We start from the raw sequence: 22,838 nt of genomic DNA, 5'->3' as shown, positions 1-22,838 counted from the left end.
CATAAGCCATGGTTGTATGGGGTACGCAGGGTCCCCCAGGATCATTATGGGCATTTCAACACTCCCCATTGTAATCTTCTGGTTAGGAAAGAAAGTCCCTGCTTGCAGCTTTCTCTACAGACTGGTGTTCCTGACGATGCATGCGTCATGCACTTTCCCAGATCACCCCATGTTGATATCAGTGAAACACCCAGGGTGACCCCAAAGCACCTGCAACACCATGGAGAAGTACCCCTTCCTATTGATGTACTCCACTGCAAGGTGCTCTGGTGCCAAAACTGGAATATGTGTGCCATCTATCACCCCTCCACAGTTTGGGAAACCCATTTCTGCAAACCCATCCACTAATTCACGTACATTTCCCAGAGTCAAGGTCCTTCGTAGGAGGATGAGATTTATTGCCCTGGACACTTGCATTAACGCAGCCCCAATGGTCAACTTCCCCACTCCAAATTGATTTGAAACTGACCAGTAGCAGTCTAAAGTTGCCAGCTTTTGCCACACACAGCAATTGCCACATGCTTTTCTACCAAGAGGCAGATCTGGGGTGAGCTCCACGCACAGTTCCAGGAAGGCGGCTTTCCACATCCAAAAGATCTGTAGCCACGGCTCATCATCCCTCATCTGCATGATGATACGATCCCACCATTCAATGCTTGTTTCCCGAGCCCAAAAGTGAGGTTCTACCCTATGCACCTGCTCTGTGAATGCCAAAAACAATCTAAATGCCCCTATCCATATCCCACAGAATGTCGGGCGCCCGCAAGTCTTCTTCAGTTAGGAACTTCACGATTAACTGCACTGCCATCCGTGATGTCTTCATGACAGTTAACAAAGCATAAGAGAGCCATGCGGGATCCATCCCTTCTCACAAAGATGCCAGAGTGCACAGCATAGAAGGCCCGCTGAAAAATGCCACGAAAGAAAGCCGGAAGCCCATGGAGTGCTGGGACAGAAAACAACGCATCACGGGACATTTAGCATTGTCCTAAGATGTGCCGTGATCTGCTCCGTCGTTCCATAACACCTAGTGACAGAAGGACTGTGGGATAGGTACCCACAGTGCATTGCTCACACTGTCAATGATGGTCCCCTCACTGTGGATGCGATCTGCCAACAGAGGGAGCAAGTGTGAACATGAAATTGCAATTTTTATTATGTCGATTTTTGGATGTCGACATCAAAGAATCATAGAATCATAGAATATCAGGGTTGGTAGGGACCTCAGGAGGTCATCTAGTCCCACCCCCTGCTCAAAGCAGGACCAATTCCCAATTAAATCATCCCAGCCAGGGCTTTGTCAAGCCTGACCTTAAAAACCTCTAAGGAAGGAGATTCCACCATCTCCCTAGGTAACCCATTCCAGTGCTTCACCACTCTCTGAGTGAAAAAGTTTTTCCTAATATCCAACCTAAACCTCCTCCACTGCAACTTGAGACCATTACTCCTTGTTCTGTCATCTGGTACCACTAAGAACAGTCTAGATCCATCCTCTTTGGAACCCCCTTTCAGGTAGTTGAAAGCAGCTATCAAATCCCCCCTCATTCTTCTCTTCTGCAGACTAAACAATCCTAGTTCCCTCAGCCTCTCCTCATAAGTCATGTGTTCCAGCCCCCTAATCATTTTTGTTGCCCTCCGCTGCACTCTTTCCAAGTTTTCCATATCCTTCTTGTAGTGTGGGGCCCAAAACTGGACACAGTACTCTAGATGAGGCCTCACCAATGTCGAATAGAGGGGAATGATTACGTCCCTTGATCTGCTGGCAATGCCCCTACTTATACAGCCCAAAATGCCGTTAGCCTTCTTGACAACAAGGGCACACTGTTGACTCATATTCAGCTTCTCGTCCACTGTAACTCCTAGGTCCTTTTCTGCAGAACTGCTGCCTAGCCATTCGGTTCCTAGTCTGTAGCAGTGCATGGGATTCTTCCGTCCTAAGTGCAGGACTCTGCACTTGTCCTTGTTGAACCTTATCAGGTTTCTTTTGGCCCAATCCTCTAATTTGTCTAGGTCCCTCTGTATCCTATCCCTATCCTAAAGCATATCTACCACTCCTCTCAGTTTAGTGTCATCTGCAAACTTGTTAAGAGTGCAGTCCATGCCGTCCTCCAGATCATTAATGAAGATATTGAACGAAACTGGCCCCAGGACCGATCCTTGGGGCACTCCACTTGAAACCGGCTGCCAACTAGACATGGAGCCATTGATCACTACCCGTTGAGCCCAACGATCTAGCCAGCTTTCTATCCACCTTATAGTCCACCTTATAGACATCACTTTTGTTGACACCAATTGGTAGTGTAGACATGGCCTCAATGAGTTAAGTCTCAAATTAAGCACATACTTAACTGATTTGTTGAAATGCTTTTCTTGGTTTTATGATTACCAGTGTTAGAAACAAACGAACAGAAGGCCCTATTGAAGGGTGTACTTACAAAGTCCAGCTCTTTGAACAGAAAGGACAACATCAGACAGTATCAGCATGTTTACAATCTGAATAATAATGGAAGAGATAAGCCTAACTGAGCTAAAGATGTGACTGACTTGGCTGTTGTATCTATTTTAATATTTATTTTGTTATTGCGATGTATTGTTCAACTCCACAAAAAAGTTTTCTGTAAAATGACCCCATTTTTAATATTATTTTTACAGAGGATAAGATCTCCAGGGATGTAACAACTCATTCATGACTAATTTTGCTGTCCGATAACAGGTCTATCAGCATATAGATTACGTACTTTAGCTGATAATTAAAGATACACCCCACCGTGGTAACTGAGTATTTCTCCATCACACAGCTTTGTGCATACTCTACTCTGGACCAGGAGTAGCCAGAATAACTGGAAACTAGTAATCATGTTAACTAAGTTGTAGAAACCTCAGATCAAAGTTGGATCAGAAAGGCAATAGCAATTCCAAATCCTAGCTGCCTTCACCACTCCTCCAACTGTTAAGCAAGACCAACAACTACCTTTTATAAATGATCCCCTCAGCACATTATCCGGGAACCCTAAAATCTTTGTAATGTCTGCACACACAATGCATTTATTAGGAAGGCCTCTATATGCACTCTGAAACCAATATAACCCACATGTAAAATGCCTCTTACAATTCTGAATATTAGCATGTGCTGCCTTTTCTGCTCCTACTAATGCATTCCAATTTCCAGTATGAATAAAAATAACAGCAAAGAAATAACCCAGACAAGCATTTGGGCTACATTAACTACCCCCCTCTCCCACCCCTCCCATTCACTTCCACAGTGGATCTAATTAGAAGCATGGGAAAGGTTTATGCTTTTCTTCCATTTCCCTTCCTGAGCCTATGGAGGGGCAGGTACGTGATGAGGACTATGTACTGACAGGGGTGCCTGATACAGGAAAAAGGGTAAGATAGGAGGAAAAGGTGATGACCAATGGTCTGATTCAAAGCCACTGAAGACAATGAATCCTTTTATTGTCTTCCAAGGGCTTTGGGTCAGGCTCTGCTTGAGCAGCAGTCAGAATAAACACTATATCTGGACAAAACACAAAAATGATCCAAGGTGCTATTCACATGGGGACAGATGCCCACAGCTTGCCCTCAGTTAAGACATTCTTTGTAAAATGGCTACCATCTCCTATGGTTCTCAGTGGGACTCAGATGACAGGCAAAGATGACCCTGTTTACTGACTCCTCAGTGTTCTTCTCCACCTCATCCCATAGGGGGCCGTCATCTTCTCTGAGCACAATTTGGAGGTGACCATTAGGAATGATGGGAGGTGGGGGGGAGGGGGACATTTTGAAAGAGGATGATTTTTTGTTTATCTGAAGAAGATTTTATGTGTTAGCCTTTACTGATGGGAAAACTTCCAGCTATAAACAAACAAACAAACAAACAAACACATAAGTCAATCAATCAATCATTTACCAATAAGTGCAAGTATTTCTCTTCAGATATTACCTGTTACTCCAGATCTACTCAAATAGAGGGGGAAACTCAGATGTGTGCGCGTGTGAGCACACACATGCACAGCGTAGTGCAAAGCACAGGAGGGATGGGAAATCAGGTGTGTGCACATGCAGGGGACTGTGGAGAACATGATGGAGGAGAATCGGTTTGTGTGTGCAGAGGAATCTGGAGGACAGGAGGGAGAGAGAATTTGGATTGGAAACCTGTGTGTATGCACATGTACATAAGCGTGTTGGAATACAGGAGGGAGGGGGAAACTGAACCGAACACTGGCTGTTTTGTGCAGCTCCAATGACACAGCACAGCTTTAAACCCAGTTTAACTAGTGAGTATGTCTGGCCAGGCTACTTTGTAATGTATCTGAGTAGCATAAAGCATCAAGAGTGTATCTGTGAATCTGGCCCTAAAAGATTTAAGGTTATTAGAATTATCCAATTAGAATTATCACATGATAATATCCTCATTGAGTTTCTTATTTTTTGTTCACGTATTAATTTTTTAATTGTAAAAAGGAAATTTCCACACAAAAACTATATTAAAATGCAGTTAACAGATCAGTGATTTAGGGTAAAATGTGCACAAAACAACCCAGGAAAGTCCGAGTTAAGATTAAATTTAAAAGCAATCCAAACATATTAAGGTCTGGAAAGTCAGCTAGGGAACCCAAACAGCTCTAACGCTGCCCTATAGTGATACCATAGCAAAAGAACAATATAATGTATATTCTAACATCAGTTGAATCTAATCAATTTAAGACTACAAACATGAATATGCCACAATCACAATCATATTAGGCATCACTAGAGGGCTGAGTTAAGGTAGTCTGCGTGCCTGAAATGTGAATTGCTAGACCCTAAGCATGTTTGGATTTATTTTGAGTTCATTCCTAACTCTGAATTTCCTGGGTTTATCATGCTTTTTTTTTGAATAATTAAACCATCCCAGAAATGTACTTTACTCTAAATTACTGACGTAATCTCAACCCTAACCCTGTGTTAATGCAGTTTTTGTTTGAGAACACTAAGATGGGTGTATTTAAAATAAATAAATGGTATATTTTAATGCCTTTATCACCTAATTCCTAATTTTAGCAATTAGCCCTAGATATAATTATCAAATCTGTTTCTTTTATTGAAAACTAGCAAATATTAGCTCAATTTAACATATTTACAAAATCCATTTTCTGTACAAAAACAATAAATACAGAAGGAGAATGTCATTTATTTGTTAAAAATGAAACGCAAAAATTATCTCCCCATCCCTGCTAAACCTAAGCCCCAATGTTCTTGTATAAAAAACAAACAGAACAAGAAAAAAGTCCCTAGATTTCTAATGCAGAGAGAGCTTTGAGTGGGAGTTCTCTCAAGCCAAGGAATATTTCTGGTTGTCAGAGGCTAAAAAGATTATTTATTGTTTCCTTCCTAAACCCAGCTCCACTGCCACCTGTTCAGAATTTAATATAAAGCTGTTAAACAAAACCAGAACTTTGATGCTAATTGCGAAAACAAGTTTCACTGTATCTGACCCTAGAAGCACTTACTACTGATCCACAAGCAAAGGAATTTGATTTTTTTTTAGCACAGCTATCTTTTTACCTTTATAAGCTGTTTAAAAAATGTAAATAAAATAACTTAGTGGACAATAGAGGGCATTCATCCCACAGAAAGACAGCCGCTACCCTTAGACATGAAATATCGCAGCACATTAAGTCATGAGACCCCGCTAATCAAAGCTGACAGGGCACTGAATGTGGTTTCTGCTGAGACTTAGCGATATCATGGGGCACTGAAGCATGCACAGCCTGCCAGACTGCCCCTGTTCATGTGACAATAGCTTTTATTCGCTGAAGGGGCCTGCAAGTGACAAGAGTCTCCTTTGTCTTTAGATTCCTGCATTTGGAGTGCAGGAGAGGTTCATTCAACCAGCCCCAGACACTCTTTGAAAGGCTGAAGTGTAACATAAGATGACCATGAAACACTAGCTTGCCTTCTGCCTACCCCTCATTCTTCTAAAGCACAGCCTGGCCTATTCAGCGTCTCTTCACAGAATAGCATCGCACTATATTAGCCTCTGGTCTGCTGAATTCCATCATTGTTTAAAAAATACCGGCAGCCATCTTGGTTTTCATAAAGCCATTCACCAACATCGAAATGGAGAGCTCAAGAAAGAGAGTTCTGAAAGACTACAATACTATCAGCGCCTTGGAGTCCTGCACAACACATGGTGTGCATGACATTTTGTCCAGGTTCAGCCTGAACACAAAATAGTCTAATACACTAACATTAGATTGCTCAATGTACAGTTTAGGGTGACTACTGAAACTCACCTTGCAACTACGCTTGGCTCATGAAAGCAGCTGTATAAGAAAGAGAAAATATATCTAAAGGCACCCCAGCTGAAACTGTATAAATAGACATTTTAAATCCCTCTGTTTAGATACTAGCCCCGTTACCAAACAATAGTATACACTCTAATTGTCAGCTTTAAAACCCTTTTTTGTCAACACCATAGTACTGCATTCCATCAGCAGGTGCCATCAACTGCATTCACATCACAATGGATACACACCCAGAAACTTGCCACACAGACACTTCTGCCTTTTTCCTTAACTGTCACCTTACTTACAGTCAGAAAAATAAAGCTCCCACTATATGTTTTGGGAGCAGTGGTGCCATCCAGTGGCCAGTGAGGCTCATCTCATCCTCCCATACTCAGAGGGGTGCCTCACAGAATGCATTTACTACCTGCGACTATTACAGTAGAACCTCAGACTTACGAACATGAGAGTTACTAACTGACCAATCAACCACACACCTCATTTGGAACTGTAAGTATGCAATCAGGCAACAGCAGAGACCAAAAAAAAAAAAAAAAAAAGAAAAGAAAAGAAAAGAAAAAGCAAATACAGTACAGTATTGTGTAAACGTAAACTATTAAAAAATAAAGGGAAAGTAGCATTTTTCTTCTGCATAGTGAAGTTTCAAAGCTGTATTAAATCAATGTTCCGCTGTAAACTTTTGAAAGAACAGCTCTAACATTTTGTTCAGAGTTATGAACATTTCAGAGTTACAAACAACTACCATTCCTGAGGTGCTCATAACTCTGAGTAGCAGGAATTATTCACATCTGTGGCATCTGCCAACAAAAGGGTGCTATCTCCAAATAATTCAAGATTTATCTTCCCATTATTACTTTTTATATCCCCACTACTTTCATCCATAGCCACAGTGTTCTATTAGCACTGGAGGTGACAACCCAAAATTCACAAATCCCAAGAGAATGCTTGGCTCAGCTGCACAAATTACTGTTATTCTGACAGACAAATTGGTTCAGTCTTTGAGAAGCTCTAATATTGAAGGTCATGGGTGGGATCAGATCAGCTTTAGAAGTAAATGAGATAACCAGCACACCAGTCTCTAGGAACATCAGGGACTTCATTGTCTGCAGAGACACTGTTCTCTTATGCAATTTGTGAGAGGTGGGACATGAACACATGAGGCAAGGATGCATTGTTCACATGAGAATATTAAATGTGTCCGGTGGACTAAAGGGAGTGTATTTCTGTGAAATAAAGACTGAAATGTTGGTGCCCCATTCTACAGATAACCCTTAGGGCTTAAACAAGGGGTTGGAAAAAGCAGAGAATAATATCAAATATTTAGAAAGATTTCAACCTTCTGAAGACTTAAGGTGGGACAGAAGGGGGCGAAGAGGCTCACATCTGAACGTTTGTTACTGCCCCACCTGAAAGGAGCCCTACAAGAGGTTACAGTAGAATCAGCACAGTATAGACATCCTCGCCGTTGCTTGCAGCAGAGGCCTCATAGTCGTAGTGCCAGGATTGTCTGTCACATTCTATTACTCTACTCTGTCTTGGACTGTACGGGCCAGGACCTGCATTTGTTCTTTTGGTAATACTATAATGGGGAGGAAGATATGGGTAAGGGAAATGAAATAGCTCTGATATCCCGTGGACAACCCTGAGAAAAAACACTGTATTTGGTTCTTCTTCTTAAGGAAAAAAGGTTATGAGCCAACTCTTCCTGCCCGAGAAGTGCTCAAGTCAGGGAAAGGACCCTAGAGAAACAGCTTCACAAATAATTTGGAGCTTTCCAGTTCAAAATGCTTGAAAGAATCTGCATTTCCAAAAGATAGCAGTGAAAAACTCATCTGTATCCCTGGAGCCTCAAATGTCTAGCAAAATCTTATTTACAATCACACTTGAAATTAGTCAAACACCTTGATTCAGTAATCCCATGAAACAGATAATCTGTCTGGTAAGATTTTCAGTCAGGTGATATATACCACAAAAGATGTCCCTCACAATATTCCATTTCTGGTCAAAACCAGGACATGTGGAATGGATATTTTTTTTATTTTATTAAGCACCCAAAATAAAGTACCAAAAAATTAACCAAATTCTTGCAAAACTCACAAAGAGAGTTGGGTTTGACTGGAGCTGTGTGCTCTCCCAGTATGAGGCATGAGGTTGAAGGAAGAGTAAATAAGTACCACCAAGTACAACGATCATACTAAATTACACCACGCACAGGCCTTGCTGCCATTATGAAATGTAATTTACACAGAAATATAATGAAAAACAGGCCCAGACACTAACAGGGAATCAAAGCTCTCAGTGTGAAAATCAAGTTGAAAATCAAGACCCACCTCTTTGTACTTGCCCTTGTGGTAAATGTGACGGACATGTCCAAGCAAACTGTTCTGGTCTGCTGTATGTAGCTGAAAAATGCTGATCAGCGGGTCAAGGAGATTAACTTGGCTCTGGGCTAGTATTCTGAACACTCGGGTCTGGAGCTTCTTCAGCCTCAAGCCAGACTAAGAAATCAGAGTCAAACACAGGTTTCATAAAGATCAACATAATTCAATGACAGTCCAAAATGTAGCTTTTTAAAACATCAGACAAGGCAACCCATTGGAAAGGGGTTCTCCAGTTCCTCCTTGGATTTTGACACAGAAATCAGGGCAACATGCTACACACATCACATCACAGTGGCTAATTAAAACAACATTAAATGTTGGTGGGGTAGAACTTGGAGAAATCTAAGCATGGGGAACACCCCTTTTTGCTAACAGAACTTCTTGCAATATTCACACCTCCAACTCAACACGGGAGTTAGAAACCAGGTCAGAGGAGGTACCTTTTGTAGTAAGTTCCCACAGCAGAAACAAGCCTCCAGGCTCTTGCATCCACCAGCTCTCCACAGGCAACCCTTCCCAGCCATGCATGAGAACTCAATTTCATTCCCAGTCTTGTTCCCAGGTCATAGAATCATAGAATATCAGGGTTGGAAGGGACCTCAGGAGGTCATCTAGTCTAACCCCCTGCTCAAAGCAGGACCAATCCCCAACTAAATCATCCCAGCCAGGGCTTTGTCAAGCTGGGCCTTAAAAACCTCTAAGGAGATGCCACCACCTCCCTAGGTAACCCATTCCAGTGCTTCACCACTCTCTGAGTGAAAAAGTTTTTCCTAATATCCAACCTAAACCTCCCCCACTGCAACTTGAGACCATTACTCCTTGTTCTGTCATCAGGTACCACTGAGAACAGTCTAGATCAGTGGTCCCCAATGCGGTGCCCACGGGCGCCATGGCGCCCGTGGGGGCATCTTAATGTGCCCACGTCCTGGCCCCTGGGAGAGCACACGCCGAAATGACGCCGAATTTCAGTGGCATTTCGGCGGGGACGCCTCTCGATGATGACGCTTGCCGTCGACAAGTGACGTCATCGAGAGGCGTCGCCCCTGAATTTTGGCAGGGATGCCTCTCACCGACACCGCTTGCCGTCGACAAGTGACGTTATCGAGAGGCGTCGCTCCCGTATTTCGGCGGGGACGCCTCTCGATGATGTCGCTTGTCAACAGCAAGCGGCATCATCGAGCGGCGTCCCCGCTGAAATGCCGCCGAAATTCAGCAGCATTTTGGCGGGTGCTCCGCTGCCGCAGTGGTCCTTCGGCTGGCACCCGTCAGCCAAAAATGTTGGGGACCACTTGTCTAGATCCATCCTCTTTGGAACCCCCTTTCAGGTAAAAAGAACAGGAGTACTTGTGGCACCTTAGAGACTAACAAATTTACTTCAGCATAAGCTTTCGTGGGCTACAGCTCACTTCTTCTTCTTTCAGGTAGTTGAAAGCAGCTGTCATATCCCCCCTCATTCTTCTCTTCTGCAGACTAAACAATCCCAGTTCCCTCAGCCTCTCCTCATAAGTCATGTGTTCCAGCCCCCTAATCATTTTTGTTGCCCTCCGCTGGACTCTTTCCAAGTTTTCCACATCCTTCTTGCAGTGTGGGGCCCAAAACTGGACATACTACTCCAGATCAGGCCTCACCAATGTCGAATAGAGAGGAATGATCACATCCCTCGATCTACTGGCAATGCCCCTACTTATAGAGCCCAAAATGCCATTAGCCTTCTTGGCAACAAGGGCACACTGTTGACTCATATCCAGCTTCTCATCCACTGTAACCCCTAGGTCCTTTTCTGCAGAACTGCTTCCTAGCCATTCGGTCCCTAATCTGTAACAGTGAATGGGATTCTTCCGTTCTAAGTGCAGGACTCTGCACTTGTCCTTGTTGAACCTCATCAGGTTTCTTTTGGCCCAGTCCTCTAATTTGTCTAGATCCCTCTGTAACCTATCCCTAACCTCCAACATCCTGGAGCGGCCTTGAGGCAAAAGGATGGTGTCATGACACAGGGACACAACTACTAATACATACTTTCATACATGATCATTCCATTAAAACTTTGAAGTTCTTTACTCTCAGTCCTGTGTTTGATTCAACTACAACAGACTGTAATGGCAGAAAATAGAGATCTTGGGGCTCTGAATGGAGAAGCTGAACTTGCAAACTCAGGCACTTGGAATAAAAATGAAAAATGAAACAGTACAAAGACAAAACCACCTAAAGTTCACAGGGAGCAGTATAGAGAAAGGAAAAATCTCAAGGTATCAGAATGCAACAGGGCCAAGGAAATGGATGAATTATTACTTTGATGACCCTACAACTTCAGCTTGATCACTCCATCTACCGGGAGATTCATATTGTTACCACTTTCAGCACTTTGAGTGATAGAAGCTGCTACCACATGGACAGAGTTAAATAATCATTCAGTAATTGTCTTCTATGTGCAAAACTGGAAGAGCACACAGTAATTGGGCTTATGGGATGTTGGTTCCAATGGGAAAGCCTCCAGCAAGGGGAAAGACCGAAAGGTCCATATTCCAGCAAGGCAGCTTGATTTGGGGAGATAGAAATCCCAGGCAGTGGGAGGAAATGGGAACGTATTTCAGCAACATTGGTGTCGCTTCACTTTCAGGACAGCATCACTGGACATACTACCTCAGTATGAATTCCATCAGCAGGTCACATTATGTTTGTGGGTGCACTAATAGAAAGGAACTGGACTATGGAATAAAGTGATTGGAGGAGAGGGAGGCACTTTGGGAGCATGAAAATCCCACTCTTTTCTCCAGGCTCTGTCTCTTTCTCTCTCTAACCTCCTGAACAGCAGGATGTTCCTTTATCCAAAGTTGCAACTCATTGGTGATGTAATACCCCAGGGAGTGCCCTTTCCCCTTCCAGTCACTGCTGCTCTCCAGCATGTCCAGGAGTCCGGCCAATGGGTCGTCCAGAGCTGCAAAACCCCGCCTGGTTTCCTCCTTGAGCTGCTGAGATACAAAAATACATTGTCATGTACAAATAGATTAGTGAATCCTCCCTTCCCTCAGCACAACACACAGATTTTTTTATTATTATTTAATTTAATCTATTCAGGGAGGTAACTGTTGCTATTCAACCACCATCTCTGCTTCTAGTGACTTTTCATGTCATTAAAGATTCCTTCATGGCCCACTGCACCTCAAACCCAATGGGAAAAGCAGCAATTGCCAACATTAATTATCCCATAAAGACAGAGAAGTTGTTCTGCAGGACAGACAAAGGGGCTTAGGATTTGGGGGAGGGGGTGTTATTGGAGAAGTGGTGACAGTAAAGGCAGGCAGGTTTACAAACCCTATTATCTGCACTTCTAATATACCTACAGATAAGAACACAGATAAAAAAAAACCAACTCTCCATTCCTGCACTGCAAACGTTTATATTCATCACATAACCGTTGCAATCACAATTATGCAACACCTTACACTAGAGTGGAAAACCCTGAGACTAAAATAGTTAAGTATTTAAATACAGGATAAAACATTTAGCATCAGAAACTTGTTGAAAACTCAAATTGCCTTATTTGAAATCCAATTTCCCCTTCTCCAAAGAAGGGTGAGGTATTTGGTTTAGGCTACCATTGCCATTTTATAGTGGACATCTCATTAAAGTTATAAGATAGAGTGCTGAAAAGCTTGGAACATGGAAAAAATATGCTATAAATCTAAGGAATTTCAGGGTGATCTGTTTAGAAAAGTTAAGGAACTGAACGCTCACTTTGTGAATGTTAATAGGCAACTTACTATCCATCTGGTCTAAGTGATTAATTAACAGTCCTGGGCAATATCTTTATAATGTTTACATTAGAGGGTAGTTTCCAAGGAGCTCAGAGGGTTGGCAGGGAAAAGAAGTGGCATCCTTCAGTAGCCCCACAAGTACCTTTCACCACATGGTACATGCATGGAGCAAGGGGAGAGCAGAGACAGAAGAGAAGAATTCAGTAACAGCAGCTGCTCTCTTTTTTCTGGCTAAGAGGCAAAATCTGAAGGATGCTGTTTCCTGCTTGCAGCAAGTTTTACTAATTTATTCTACATGATGATCCCAGTTGCAGCTTCCAATGGAAACAGTATAAAAAAGACTGAAGAATGACATGGAAAACAAAAGAACAGCTAGAGAAAATATGCCAGTCAGGTTTCTTCCTTTTTATTCATCTAAAATATGTATTGGAAGACAGTGTGATTTGCCAGTAATTTTCTGTATCCCCTTTCATGCTGGAAAACCTTGAGACTATAACAAATATAAATCTGTTTCTCTTTACTGGGTTATCAACTGCATCAAGAACAATGCTGATGACTAACAAAGATGTGTGTTCAGACAAAAGTCTGCTAAGCTAAATCTCCCTAAGTATTTTTCCCTGTGGCAAGAGATCGTGATGTCAAACACAGGACTCTAACCTCACTGCAAAATTCAGCAGAAGGAGAAGCCAGGCTACAGTGGAACGCCAACCACAAATATCTGACACAACAGCCAAAGGAAAACAAAGCGACTAGCCAAGTAAACTGCACTATGTATAAATGGTCTCTTTTTTTCAAAGCCCCACTTCAGCACATTTGGAATTGAACAAGAGCTTTCTCCGCACAGCTCAGCATCTCCTTTGGCTGGAGTCAGAATCCGAGCTTTGGCAAGATGCACTACAGAACACAATGGCCTTGTAAGAAAGAAAGCCCTCACTCACACACATATCTCAGAACAATTTCAAAACTGGCAAGAGCAGCAATGACAATATGTCTGGATTGATTTTTGATTACGGATCACTTAGATATTCTAAGCAGTGGGAAAATCTCTCTTTAAAGTCTGCTAATGATCTAAGGAAATGATAAATGGCATGTAATGTACAGAAAGTATTACCTGAATGAATATCAGAAATCAGAGATGAAAATACCTGTTAGGTCACCATGCTCATCACTTTGCCAGCGCAGGATTCTTCCTTAAGTACATTTGCAATTATGTGGCAAGTCTAGCAATGATTCGCATAACAAGGCTTCCTTGGGAGAGTATTCCACAGCCTAATAAACCTCATAGTTAAGAAGCTTTTTGCTGATGTCCAGTCTATTTTCTTTTGCCCATTATTCTGAGTTACAAAAGCAAAGAACCTTCTGCTAATCCTGCTGGATTACTCAAAAATTAAGTTTATTTCTCTTCTATGTACAAATCATTGAACTCTCTAAACCCCAGAATTGGAGTCCTAGCCTAATGTAGAGATCTATTTTTCAATCAGTGGGGTGGAGAGGGGGGGGAGGTTAATGGAAGTGATTAACTCTCTTTAGCATTAACAGGAATCACGTACATAAGCCTGTGCCAGGTTGAAGCAATAGGTGTCTTGGTGAAATCAATGTACCTAATCTTTAACTTTACTCATTTACTGTAAATTCAAGGTTAGGGTCACTTTGCTTCAAATTATTTTGTCTGTAACAGTGATGATGTCAAATGGTAGATAGGGATGGGGTGAGTGGTTACAAAATCAGGGCCTTATTCTGTTCTCAGATGAATGCACACAGTTTCCCTTGGCATCAACACGGGACACAACTGTATATCTGAAGGTAGGAAATACCCCCAAAAACTAATTAGTACTCTTGCATGGCAGCAACCTGATGACAGCTGAGGGAGAAAAGTAAGAGTGAGTGAGTGAGTGAGTGAATGTGTGTGTATGTAGCAACCTGATGACAGCTGAGGGAGAAAAGAGTGTGTGTGTGTGTGCGCGCGCAGACATCAAGAGTACAGTCCCCACATTAGAATCACTTAATCATTTTACCCCCTCACTGTCATTGCCATGCTTCCCTGTCGCACCTATACAAATGACTTTTCTCCTGATCTGCAGGCCCATCTTTCAGTTTAAGAGAGAAGTGGTTCATCTGCATTGGCAGATACGGAGAGTAGTGTAGTGAGTGGGATCCATGTGGCTGTGCATGCCTGTCGTGAGCCCGCACGTTGTGTATGATGAACATTTACTATGTAAGGGGGTCTGTCTTCCTTTTAAAAATTCAGGAGCAGTTCACAGCAAATAACCTGAAATCACATGCATTCCTGGGATGATGCAATTTGAGAGACTTGCTGAATAAGTTATGTAGGCTGGGATGAGTCATGGAGACCCTTAAGTTACAAAAAAGATGTGATACAGTCTGCCCAGGACACTTTAATGGGAAACTCTTTTTCATAATATTTTGGTTTGCAATCCATCCAAATTCCAGTTTGCACAGTGAATAGCTTTTGATTATTATTTTTCCCTGTTGTTGTTCTGGTGGAATGAACTGTCCTCAAACCCTAACAATTAATGTTTTTCTCTTGCTCTAGCATAACTTGATAGAAAGCCTCAGTCTTCAGAATTGCTGAGCTCTAGTCTGTGTCAGTAATTGACGATTCAAAAAGATACCTCTCGATTGTTGTATTTCCAGCTGTTCAATTACTAAGGCTGGGGGACCGCAAGCTAGAAGAGCTGGAAGGTCTCAATTCTGGAAGGGGGGAGGGATAGCTCAGTGTTTTGCACATTGGCCTGCTAAACCCAGGGTTGTGAGTTCAATCCTTGAGGGGGCCATTTAGGGATCTGGGGCAAAAATCTGTCTGGGGATTGATCCTGCTCTGAGCAGGGGGCTGGACTAGATGACCTCTTGAGTTCCCTTCCAACCCTGATATTCTATAATTCTATGAAATGCACCAGTCAAGTATGATGACCAAGCAAATCTGACAACTAGGCTGTAGCACACAGGCTATGGTCCTTTGCGCATACTAGCATATAGTCGATTGGGTATATTCCACACAACAAAATAATATTTTGCATGTTCCCAGGTATTTCAGAAAAACATTTATGCTATTAACCTGGCTGCAAAGCAGAGACTGCTAAGCATGGGAAGCTAAACACTAACCAGTTATGTCTAATTTTTTTGTTAATTTTCTGAGTTCCCAAATTTAGATGAAGTATGTATCATTCCCTTCAAGAAATCTATACATAGCACCTAGAAAAAAACATAGGGCTGTTTAAAAATATATCAATAATTTCACAGAGACACTATCCAACCAAACCACAGCACACTGCTCCAAAAATGAAAAGACATCATGAAATATGAAGGCTTAAATATTTATCCACTTAGCAAAGAACCCCCACCCCACCATGGGAAGATGTGCTGGCAATTTCAACACTCTCTTTACCAGGTGTAAGGATGACAGGGTACTTTACATCTTCATATTTCTTACTCTCTACATTAATTGGACAAAAAAATGTTTAAAATAAAAGACTGACTTTGATTTTTTTTAACAACTCAGCCTGTCTACTGCAGCTCTTGTATGCGTGTCCCACGACTGCTGAACACTGGACAAGGCTGCCTTTTATTTTCCCTTCACACTGCAGATCCGTAGGTCCTTCCCCTATGTATTGGAATTGAAAGCAATCCTGAAGAATTGCGGGTCTGACCCAAGAGCTCTGAGGCTGGACATGTTTTGCATACCGTTATTAGCTCCAGTGTGAAGGGGAGGTTCACTATACAGCCTTACCTTGTTCATCTCTTTCTTTGTCCAGAGGGACTGAAGGGTTTTCAGCAATAGAAGTGAGTCCTGGCCTGGAGGGGGGGGGGGTGGAGTGAGGGAGAGGGATAGGGGAGAAAAACAAAACAAAACAGATTTAGTGCTTCTGTACAGGCAGTCCAGATACACTGGGGCACTGTTCTGCTGAAGAGAAATAGGCCCCTCCATGCCACTGTTTGAAACCACCAACCTTCCAACTGTCATTCAGGATTAAAGTGCTAAACCCCCTCACTCTGGAAGCCTAACAAAACCACAACAGACATCATCCATGCACAGCTTTAACTAAACACCCACAGACACGTAAACGCTTATTCGGTGCAAAGCTCTCTGGGTGTATTTACAACGAAATCATGTCACCACTCTTCAGCAAATATGACTGGACTGATCTCTCTCATTTTTGAAATACAAAACTGTACAGTCCTAGAAGAGTTTGTTTCATGCTTGGTTTAGAAAGGATTATCAATGCTTTCTGAAACTTTCACTGGAATAGATGGACTAGACCTGGGCTTGGACCTCATCCCAGCACTCAGACGAGAGACAGGAGTGGGTGAATTTGTTTGGAAACCGCCTTAGTAATTGTAGGAGACACTCTGTCAGTTGGCAATAATTGCCAGGCTGCTGTGCTTCAGCTATACTTGTTTGTGTTATTAGATTAGGCCCAAGGTTTATGGTGATCCTGGCAAGGCATAATTTAGTGGAGGATGAAAGAGGATGATATACCCAAAACCCACAAATGCAATGCAGACTAAAATTATGGGAACGTCATCTGGGCTTTTCCATTGCTTTTACAAACCAAACCAATAATCACAGCAACTTTTTAAGCTTTCTTGATAAAAAGTATCATCAGAAAGTTTTAAAAGTAGATTTTGTAACTACTTGAAAATTTAAATTAAAATCCCTTATTATGCATCAAGCCAGTCAGAATGGGGTTCCGGGAACTGTCAACATTTAAGCATATTTAATTTAAAAGGCAATACAATTCTCAATATTGGTCTCTGAATGTTTCATAAGCATATTCTTACTCAATTCTACATCAATTAGAACATGTTACGGGGGAATTTTTTGCTAAACTCTGAAGTCCAGAATGTAGTCTTATTAAAAATAGACTCAGGCTTCTTGGTTAATTAAATAAACTTAAAAAAGAGAGACAATTAAACTACCCTGTCTATGCTATATATAAAACCTGAATAACTGACTTCAAAATGTGGGTAGACTTGAATCTGATTATATCACTTCGGCCAACAGAAAAGCTACCTCAAGTGCAAAACTTTTGCCTCAACTCAGCTACATTATAAAGTGTGATAATTATAGAATATTGTAAGAAGCCAGTAGATTGCATGTTGAACTGACAGCATTGTATCACTTGTTCAGGTATTTCTACCATGCAGTTCCCTCTAGGAAATACCACAATCAGCTTGACTTGGTCATATTTACAATTCATAGCATAATATTTTACATCATCATTGGGAAAGTCAAGCTCCACAACAATTGTAGAGCCACTGACTTTTGCAAGAATAAAAATGCATCTTTTACACACACGCACATGCAGACACACACACATAAACCTCTCCCACTGATTTCAAAGGGGAGGTGTGCCCACGTGAAAAGTCAGTATATAGCCCAAAGTGTTTAACAGAATCCACTGCAAATCTGAACCATTATTAATGTGTGGAACACTTTGGGATGATATAGAAAAACTAAGAGTTATGACTTTGCATAAGGCCAACTGTTAAACCCATTACAAGCTTTCTAGACCTCTGTCATCAAAACAAGTTCCTTCTTTGGTGATTTTCCCCCCTAATCTTTTCACAGTTGAAGGGAAATCCCACCCAAATCTTGTGACTGCTTGAATACAGAACAGGACAGAACGGCAGCAATGCAAATAGTCTCTCCAGTCCACTTCCAGTGGTGCAGCATTGTCACCAGCTCTTCTGAAAAACATATGCTCATTTCCTCAGATGCAGGATAAATGCTACAATGCAATCACACGTGTAAACCAATTTAAAAAAAACAATTAAAGAATTTTAAATGGGATGTATACAACAACCAAGTGTCACCCCTGGAGCTATCACTCCCACATTTGCTCCCTCCCTGTCTATCCTGCTCCTGCATAACCACAGCCCTGGTGGAACCCAGGAATTCAACAGACTGCAAGATCTTCCCAGCAGTTACTCCTCCTTTGAAAAAATTAGATAAGTTCATGGAGGATCATGGAGGATAATGGCTATTAGCCAAGATGATCAGGGATATAACCCCATGCTCTGGGTGTCCCTAAACCTCCAACTGCCAGAAGCTGCGATTGGACGACCAGGGAAGGATCACTCAAAATTGTCACTCAAAATTCCCTCTGAAGCACCTGGCATTGGCCACTATTGGAAGACAGGATACTGGGCTAGATGGACCATTGTTCTGACCCAATATGGCCATTCTTATGTTCTCCTGGCTGTCCAGAGCTGCTGTCAAGACACAGTTCCAGGCAGCCAGGCTACTTCTTGTCTGTCCTGTCTTCCCACACTGCTGGCAGAGAAAAAAAGAGGTGGCAGTGGAGGCTAGCACCGGCTACAGCAGTCTCTCTTGCTGCCAGAAGGTCTGGTGGGAGAACAGGGGAAAACAATGGGAGAGAGGGAATGAACAGGGCCAATTGGATAGGAAAGGGAAGTGGGGAGATGGATTGGACAAAGAGGTACACATACAGGGTGTGTGTATGTGGGAGAGCACAATAGTGAGAAAGAAACAAAACTACAGTTTCTCCCCTGGATAGCAACCACACTCCAGCTCACTGCAGGTCCGTGTGTCTACATCCAAGAAAGAGGCAATTCCTGCTTGATTCCACTGAACAAGGAATGATATATAGAAATAGGTACATTACACAAATCCTAATTCTCAGCAGCAGTCCCCTCCTCTCCCCTCTACAACCTCATACAGACATAGGGATGTCAATGAGAACATTCGATCAAGGTTCAGTGAATATATCATCTACTACCCGGTGTCAGACAAAAGGACAGATTGGTGTGGGAGGGGCACCAATGAAGCTCAGAGGCAACACCCTTTGCTGCCCAGCCCCACTGCAATATTCACAAGGAAAAGCCAGAGGGTGTTGGAGTTTGTACTGAACTCTGCTTGGACACCCTTATCTGTCCTATCAGCCTTTGTGTAAACTGGGGAATGGTCCCGCTCCTGTGGAAAACTTTCCTGGTTTATACACAACCCTGGTGAAATGGGCTGGCGAAAGGATCTGAGTCCTCGCTCCCACTCCCTTTACCCAGAGGCCTGTCTGACCTTGAGGGCTCCCCTTTCACTCTCCTGGGTGGCAGAGCCCTCGGAACCCCAAAAAGGCTGGGCCCAGAATTTCTGGGGGGCTCAACCCGCCACCTTGTCGTGGTCACTTAGGGCAAGTGTTTGAGTGTCCCCACTCCAGGATGCTCTCTCTGCTCTGGACGCTTCTCTGACCCACTGATCATTACATACAGTTCAAAGCAAATACAATTTATTAAACAGCAATCAATTAAAAAAAATAAGGAAAAATGGGGAAGGTGAAAGGAAAACCCGTCACCCCGCTCTGTGGCCCGGGGACGTCACAACCAGCATCTCTGGAACATCAGGGCAGTTCACAGTCTGTCCCTCACACGGCCCAGCCCCCTGCCCAGGCCCTGGCTGTGCTGCAGGGACGCTGCGGGTCAGACACTTGCTCTGGCGGAAGCCACACGCCTTCAGGCTCTAGGTGGCAGAACCCTTCTTCCCAGCATCAGCCCCCCTGTCAGGGTTACGATCCCCCCCAAGTCTGACCTGCAAGGCCTCTTGGCTGGGGGCATCTCCCAGTGCTGGGTCTGCTGCCCAGGGTCCCCCTCACCCTTCCCAGCTGCTCACCACATCCGGCTCCGGACGGTTCCAGCTCCATCTCCACTCTGCCTCAGCACTGCTGCTGCTCTGCCTCTAGCCTCTTGGGCTGCTCCTTTGGCTCCTCTGGCCCTGGTTGCTGCAGCTCTGCTCCCAGCACAGGTCTGCTCTCTGGGCTGTTTCTGTGGCTCTGCTCCCAGCACTGACCTGCTCCCTGGGCTGCTTCTCTGCTCCCCAGTTCAGCTCGGGCCCCTGCTCTCTCCTTAGCTCGGCCCAACTCTGTTCCAGGGAATTCCAGCTCACCCAGAGGACGGGACCCCCCAGGCCTCCTGACTCCCTCATTAGCCTGCCCGCCCTGTCAATCAGGCTGACCTGGAGCATTGGCCTCTCCCCATTGTTCCTGGGGACTGTCAGTCTCAGGGTCCTGATTTCCCATTGACCCTTCCCCTTTCTCTTGGTACTGGGAGCTAGCCAACCAAAAAAAACCATGAGTTTTAGTAAAGGGCCAACAATCCCCTAGCATTTGGCTAGGAAACATGATATAAATTTGAGGTTCTTACCTTCTCCGGCTACTGGAAGGGAGGAGGAGCTGTCTGTCTCCTCTTCCACAACCAGAACCTCTGGGAGCGGGGCGGAGGTCTCTCCCCCACCCCCCTGGCTGCTGTGAGGGGTGGAGAGATGTCTTAAATATTTTCCCTCTCCCTCCATGGTTTGGCACTTCTCCTCTGAGAATACCTCTAGTGCCTATCCTTGCTGCAGCCCATACATTTCACAAGCAGCAGCATGAAATCAACACTATTCTTGACAGAACAGTGTCAATAGTACTGCTGCCACAAGGTTGTCAATAACTGCCCATGCGGGGGTCTTGTCAGTTTCATTCTGCTGTGTGCTATGAACAGCACAAAGGGAGCAGCAGCACAGGAGCTGGATGTCTGCAGATTCAGGAAGACCATACGGCATCGCCTCAGGTTTCTTTTCAACCAGACTAGCTATTTTTCAAATAAAAATTATATTCTAGAGAAACTGATGGCTTGCTATGGAAAGTTCCCCACTAACTACTAGCAAGTGGGTTTTTCAAGTTCTGAATTAGATAAACTAATGACACAGGGATGGACTCACAAGAAATAGGTGTGAGAAGATGGTGTGGGAGAGCTGGAAGAGGTCTGCACTCTTTAGGGCTGGTCTACACTGTGGGGGGATGGATCTAAGATACACAACTTTGAAGTATCTTAGTTCAACTTACCTGTCCGTCCTCACGGCAACAAGTCGACTGCTGTGGCTCCCCTGTTGACTCCGCTTACTCCTCCTGCCAAGGTGGAGTACGGGCGTCGATTCGGGGATCGATTCATCGTGTCTAGACTAGACGAGACACGATAAATCGATCCCCGATAGATCGATTACTCCCCCCCGATCCGGCGGGTAGTGTAGACGTGGCCAAAGCCTCCAAAACATGCATGCCAATGAGAAGAGTGGGGAGCAAAGTCCAGTGTAGCCAATGAGACCATGAGTTTGTGGTCAAAAGTCCCAGAGAGGCCTGGACTGGTGATCTACTCTACTTCCCAAGGCAGAGTAGAGACAGCAATATCACGTAAACAATCACTGCAATGGGCACTGATCTACATCCTCATTGGCAGGATCCACAGAAGTGCCAAGCTCTGAGGGCATTCCAGAACCTCTGAGCCTTAGAAGAGGTCCCACAGAAAAAGGCTGATGTACCTTGGTGGAGCCCTGGGAAAGAAGCATACTGTATTCTGCACCTGCTCATTGCATGCGCAAACAACCTGGCTTCCCCTCTGGCCCCTTCCCCAAACACTACATTCATGTTTTACTTTTTTTTTTTTACAGTAATTCAATAGCATTCAACATTTTTAATTAAGAAAATAAACCCTCTTCCTTTGTCCAGTAATAAAAGGGGGTGACTGTAAATCCAGTCTTTCCCAGTTCTCAATGTCTGTGGTTGCATTTAAAAACCATGAAAACCACAGGGTTTATATTTTTAAGTTGGAAAAGTGCCTCTCAGGAAAGCCAGAAACTTCTTTCTATTTATTCTCTTTTTTCTTTTTGCATAGATCATTCAGAACACATTGTGATCACGACAAAACTGGCACACACAGGCTGGTGAAGTAAAATGATGGTTTGCTCATGTGCCATCTCAAAATTCAATTACATTATTCACCAATTTTACTGAAATGTACTGGCAACAGAAATCCATTTTCTAACCAAAGCCACTCGTGTATCTTGCAGGAGAAAATGAGATGTCAAACCCCAAAGAAGAAATTCACCAGTGAAAAATCTCTCTGTGGTTTTCCTTTGTGTCAAGAGCCAATAAATGCCACACAGCCTGAGGCCTGGAAGAGTTACAGTCAGCTAATTAAAAGAAACTGAAAGTAAGAGAAAGAAGATAATGTGATTGAAATTTAGGATTCCATCAACCAGTCAGTTACAGCTGCACTTTATAGCTGGAAAAGGTCAAGTTCTATTTGTCAATGCTCAGGCCTTCTCTAAGGCAATGTTAACTAACATCTCTAGCCTGAAAAATGGGCAGGCTTTCATTTTTTAAATATTAAGTGTTTATTACCATGTCTAACAAGAGGCAGATAATAAATATAATGATTTCCAAACCAAATCGACCCATCAATTAAGTCATAAACAACCTTAACTCTCCCCTTATGGTTTTTGCCTAAAATAATACTAAAACCCAGGAAACAAGCCTATCCTGAATGAACATCTTCAGTTTATCAGAATGATCATTTGGGACAATTCTGCAAAAGAAAAGAGGGTTGTAAATATTTAAATA

At 43.3% G+C, this 22,838-nt stretch overlaps 1 protein-coding gene across 4 annotated transcripts in view; it reads right to left on the bottom strand.

Annotated features, from left to right (window-relative positions):
- EXD3 (exonuclease 3'-5' domain containing 3) overlaps nt 1-22,838 on the bottom strand; it is a 580,991-nt gene that overhangs the window by 400,831 nt on the left and 157,322 nt on the right. For 3 of the 4 annotated variants that reach the window (XM_039506698.1, XM_039506699.1, XM_039506701.1), the window contains 3 exons: nt 16,175-16,239; nt 11,470-11,640; nt 8,621-8,788 (listed from right to left, as the gene is read on the bottom strand). In XM_039506698.1, the coding sequence (XP_039362632.1) occupies nt 8,621-8,788; nt 11,470-11,640; nt 16,175-16,239 (404 nt within the window). The remainder of the gene's footprint in view (nt 1-8,620; nt 8,789-11,469; nt 11,641-16,174; nt 16,240-22,838) is intronic. The other variant, XM_039506700.1, reaches the window with a different exon arrangement.

Source organism: Mauremys reevesii, linkage group 19 (assembly GCF_016161935.1).
Source record: "Mauremys reevesii isolate NIE-2019 linkage group 19, ASM1616193v1, whole genome shotgun sequence".
In the NCBI taxonomy this organism is placed as follows: Eukaryota; Metazoa; Chordata; order Testudines; family Geoemydidae; genus Mauremys; species Mauremys reevesii.
Note: the sequence above shows the minus strand (reverse complement) of the source record. Positions and strands in the feature narration are given on the sequence as shown.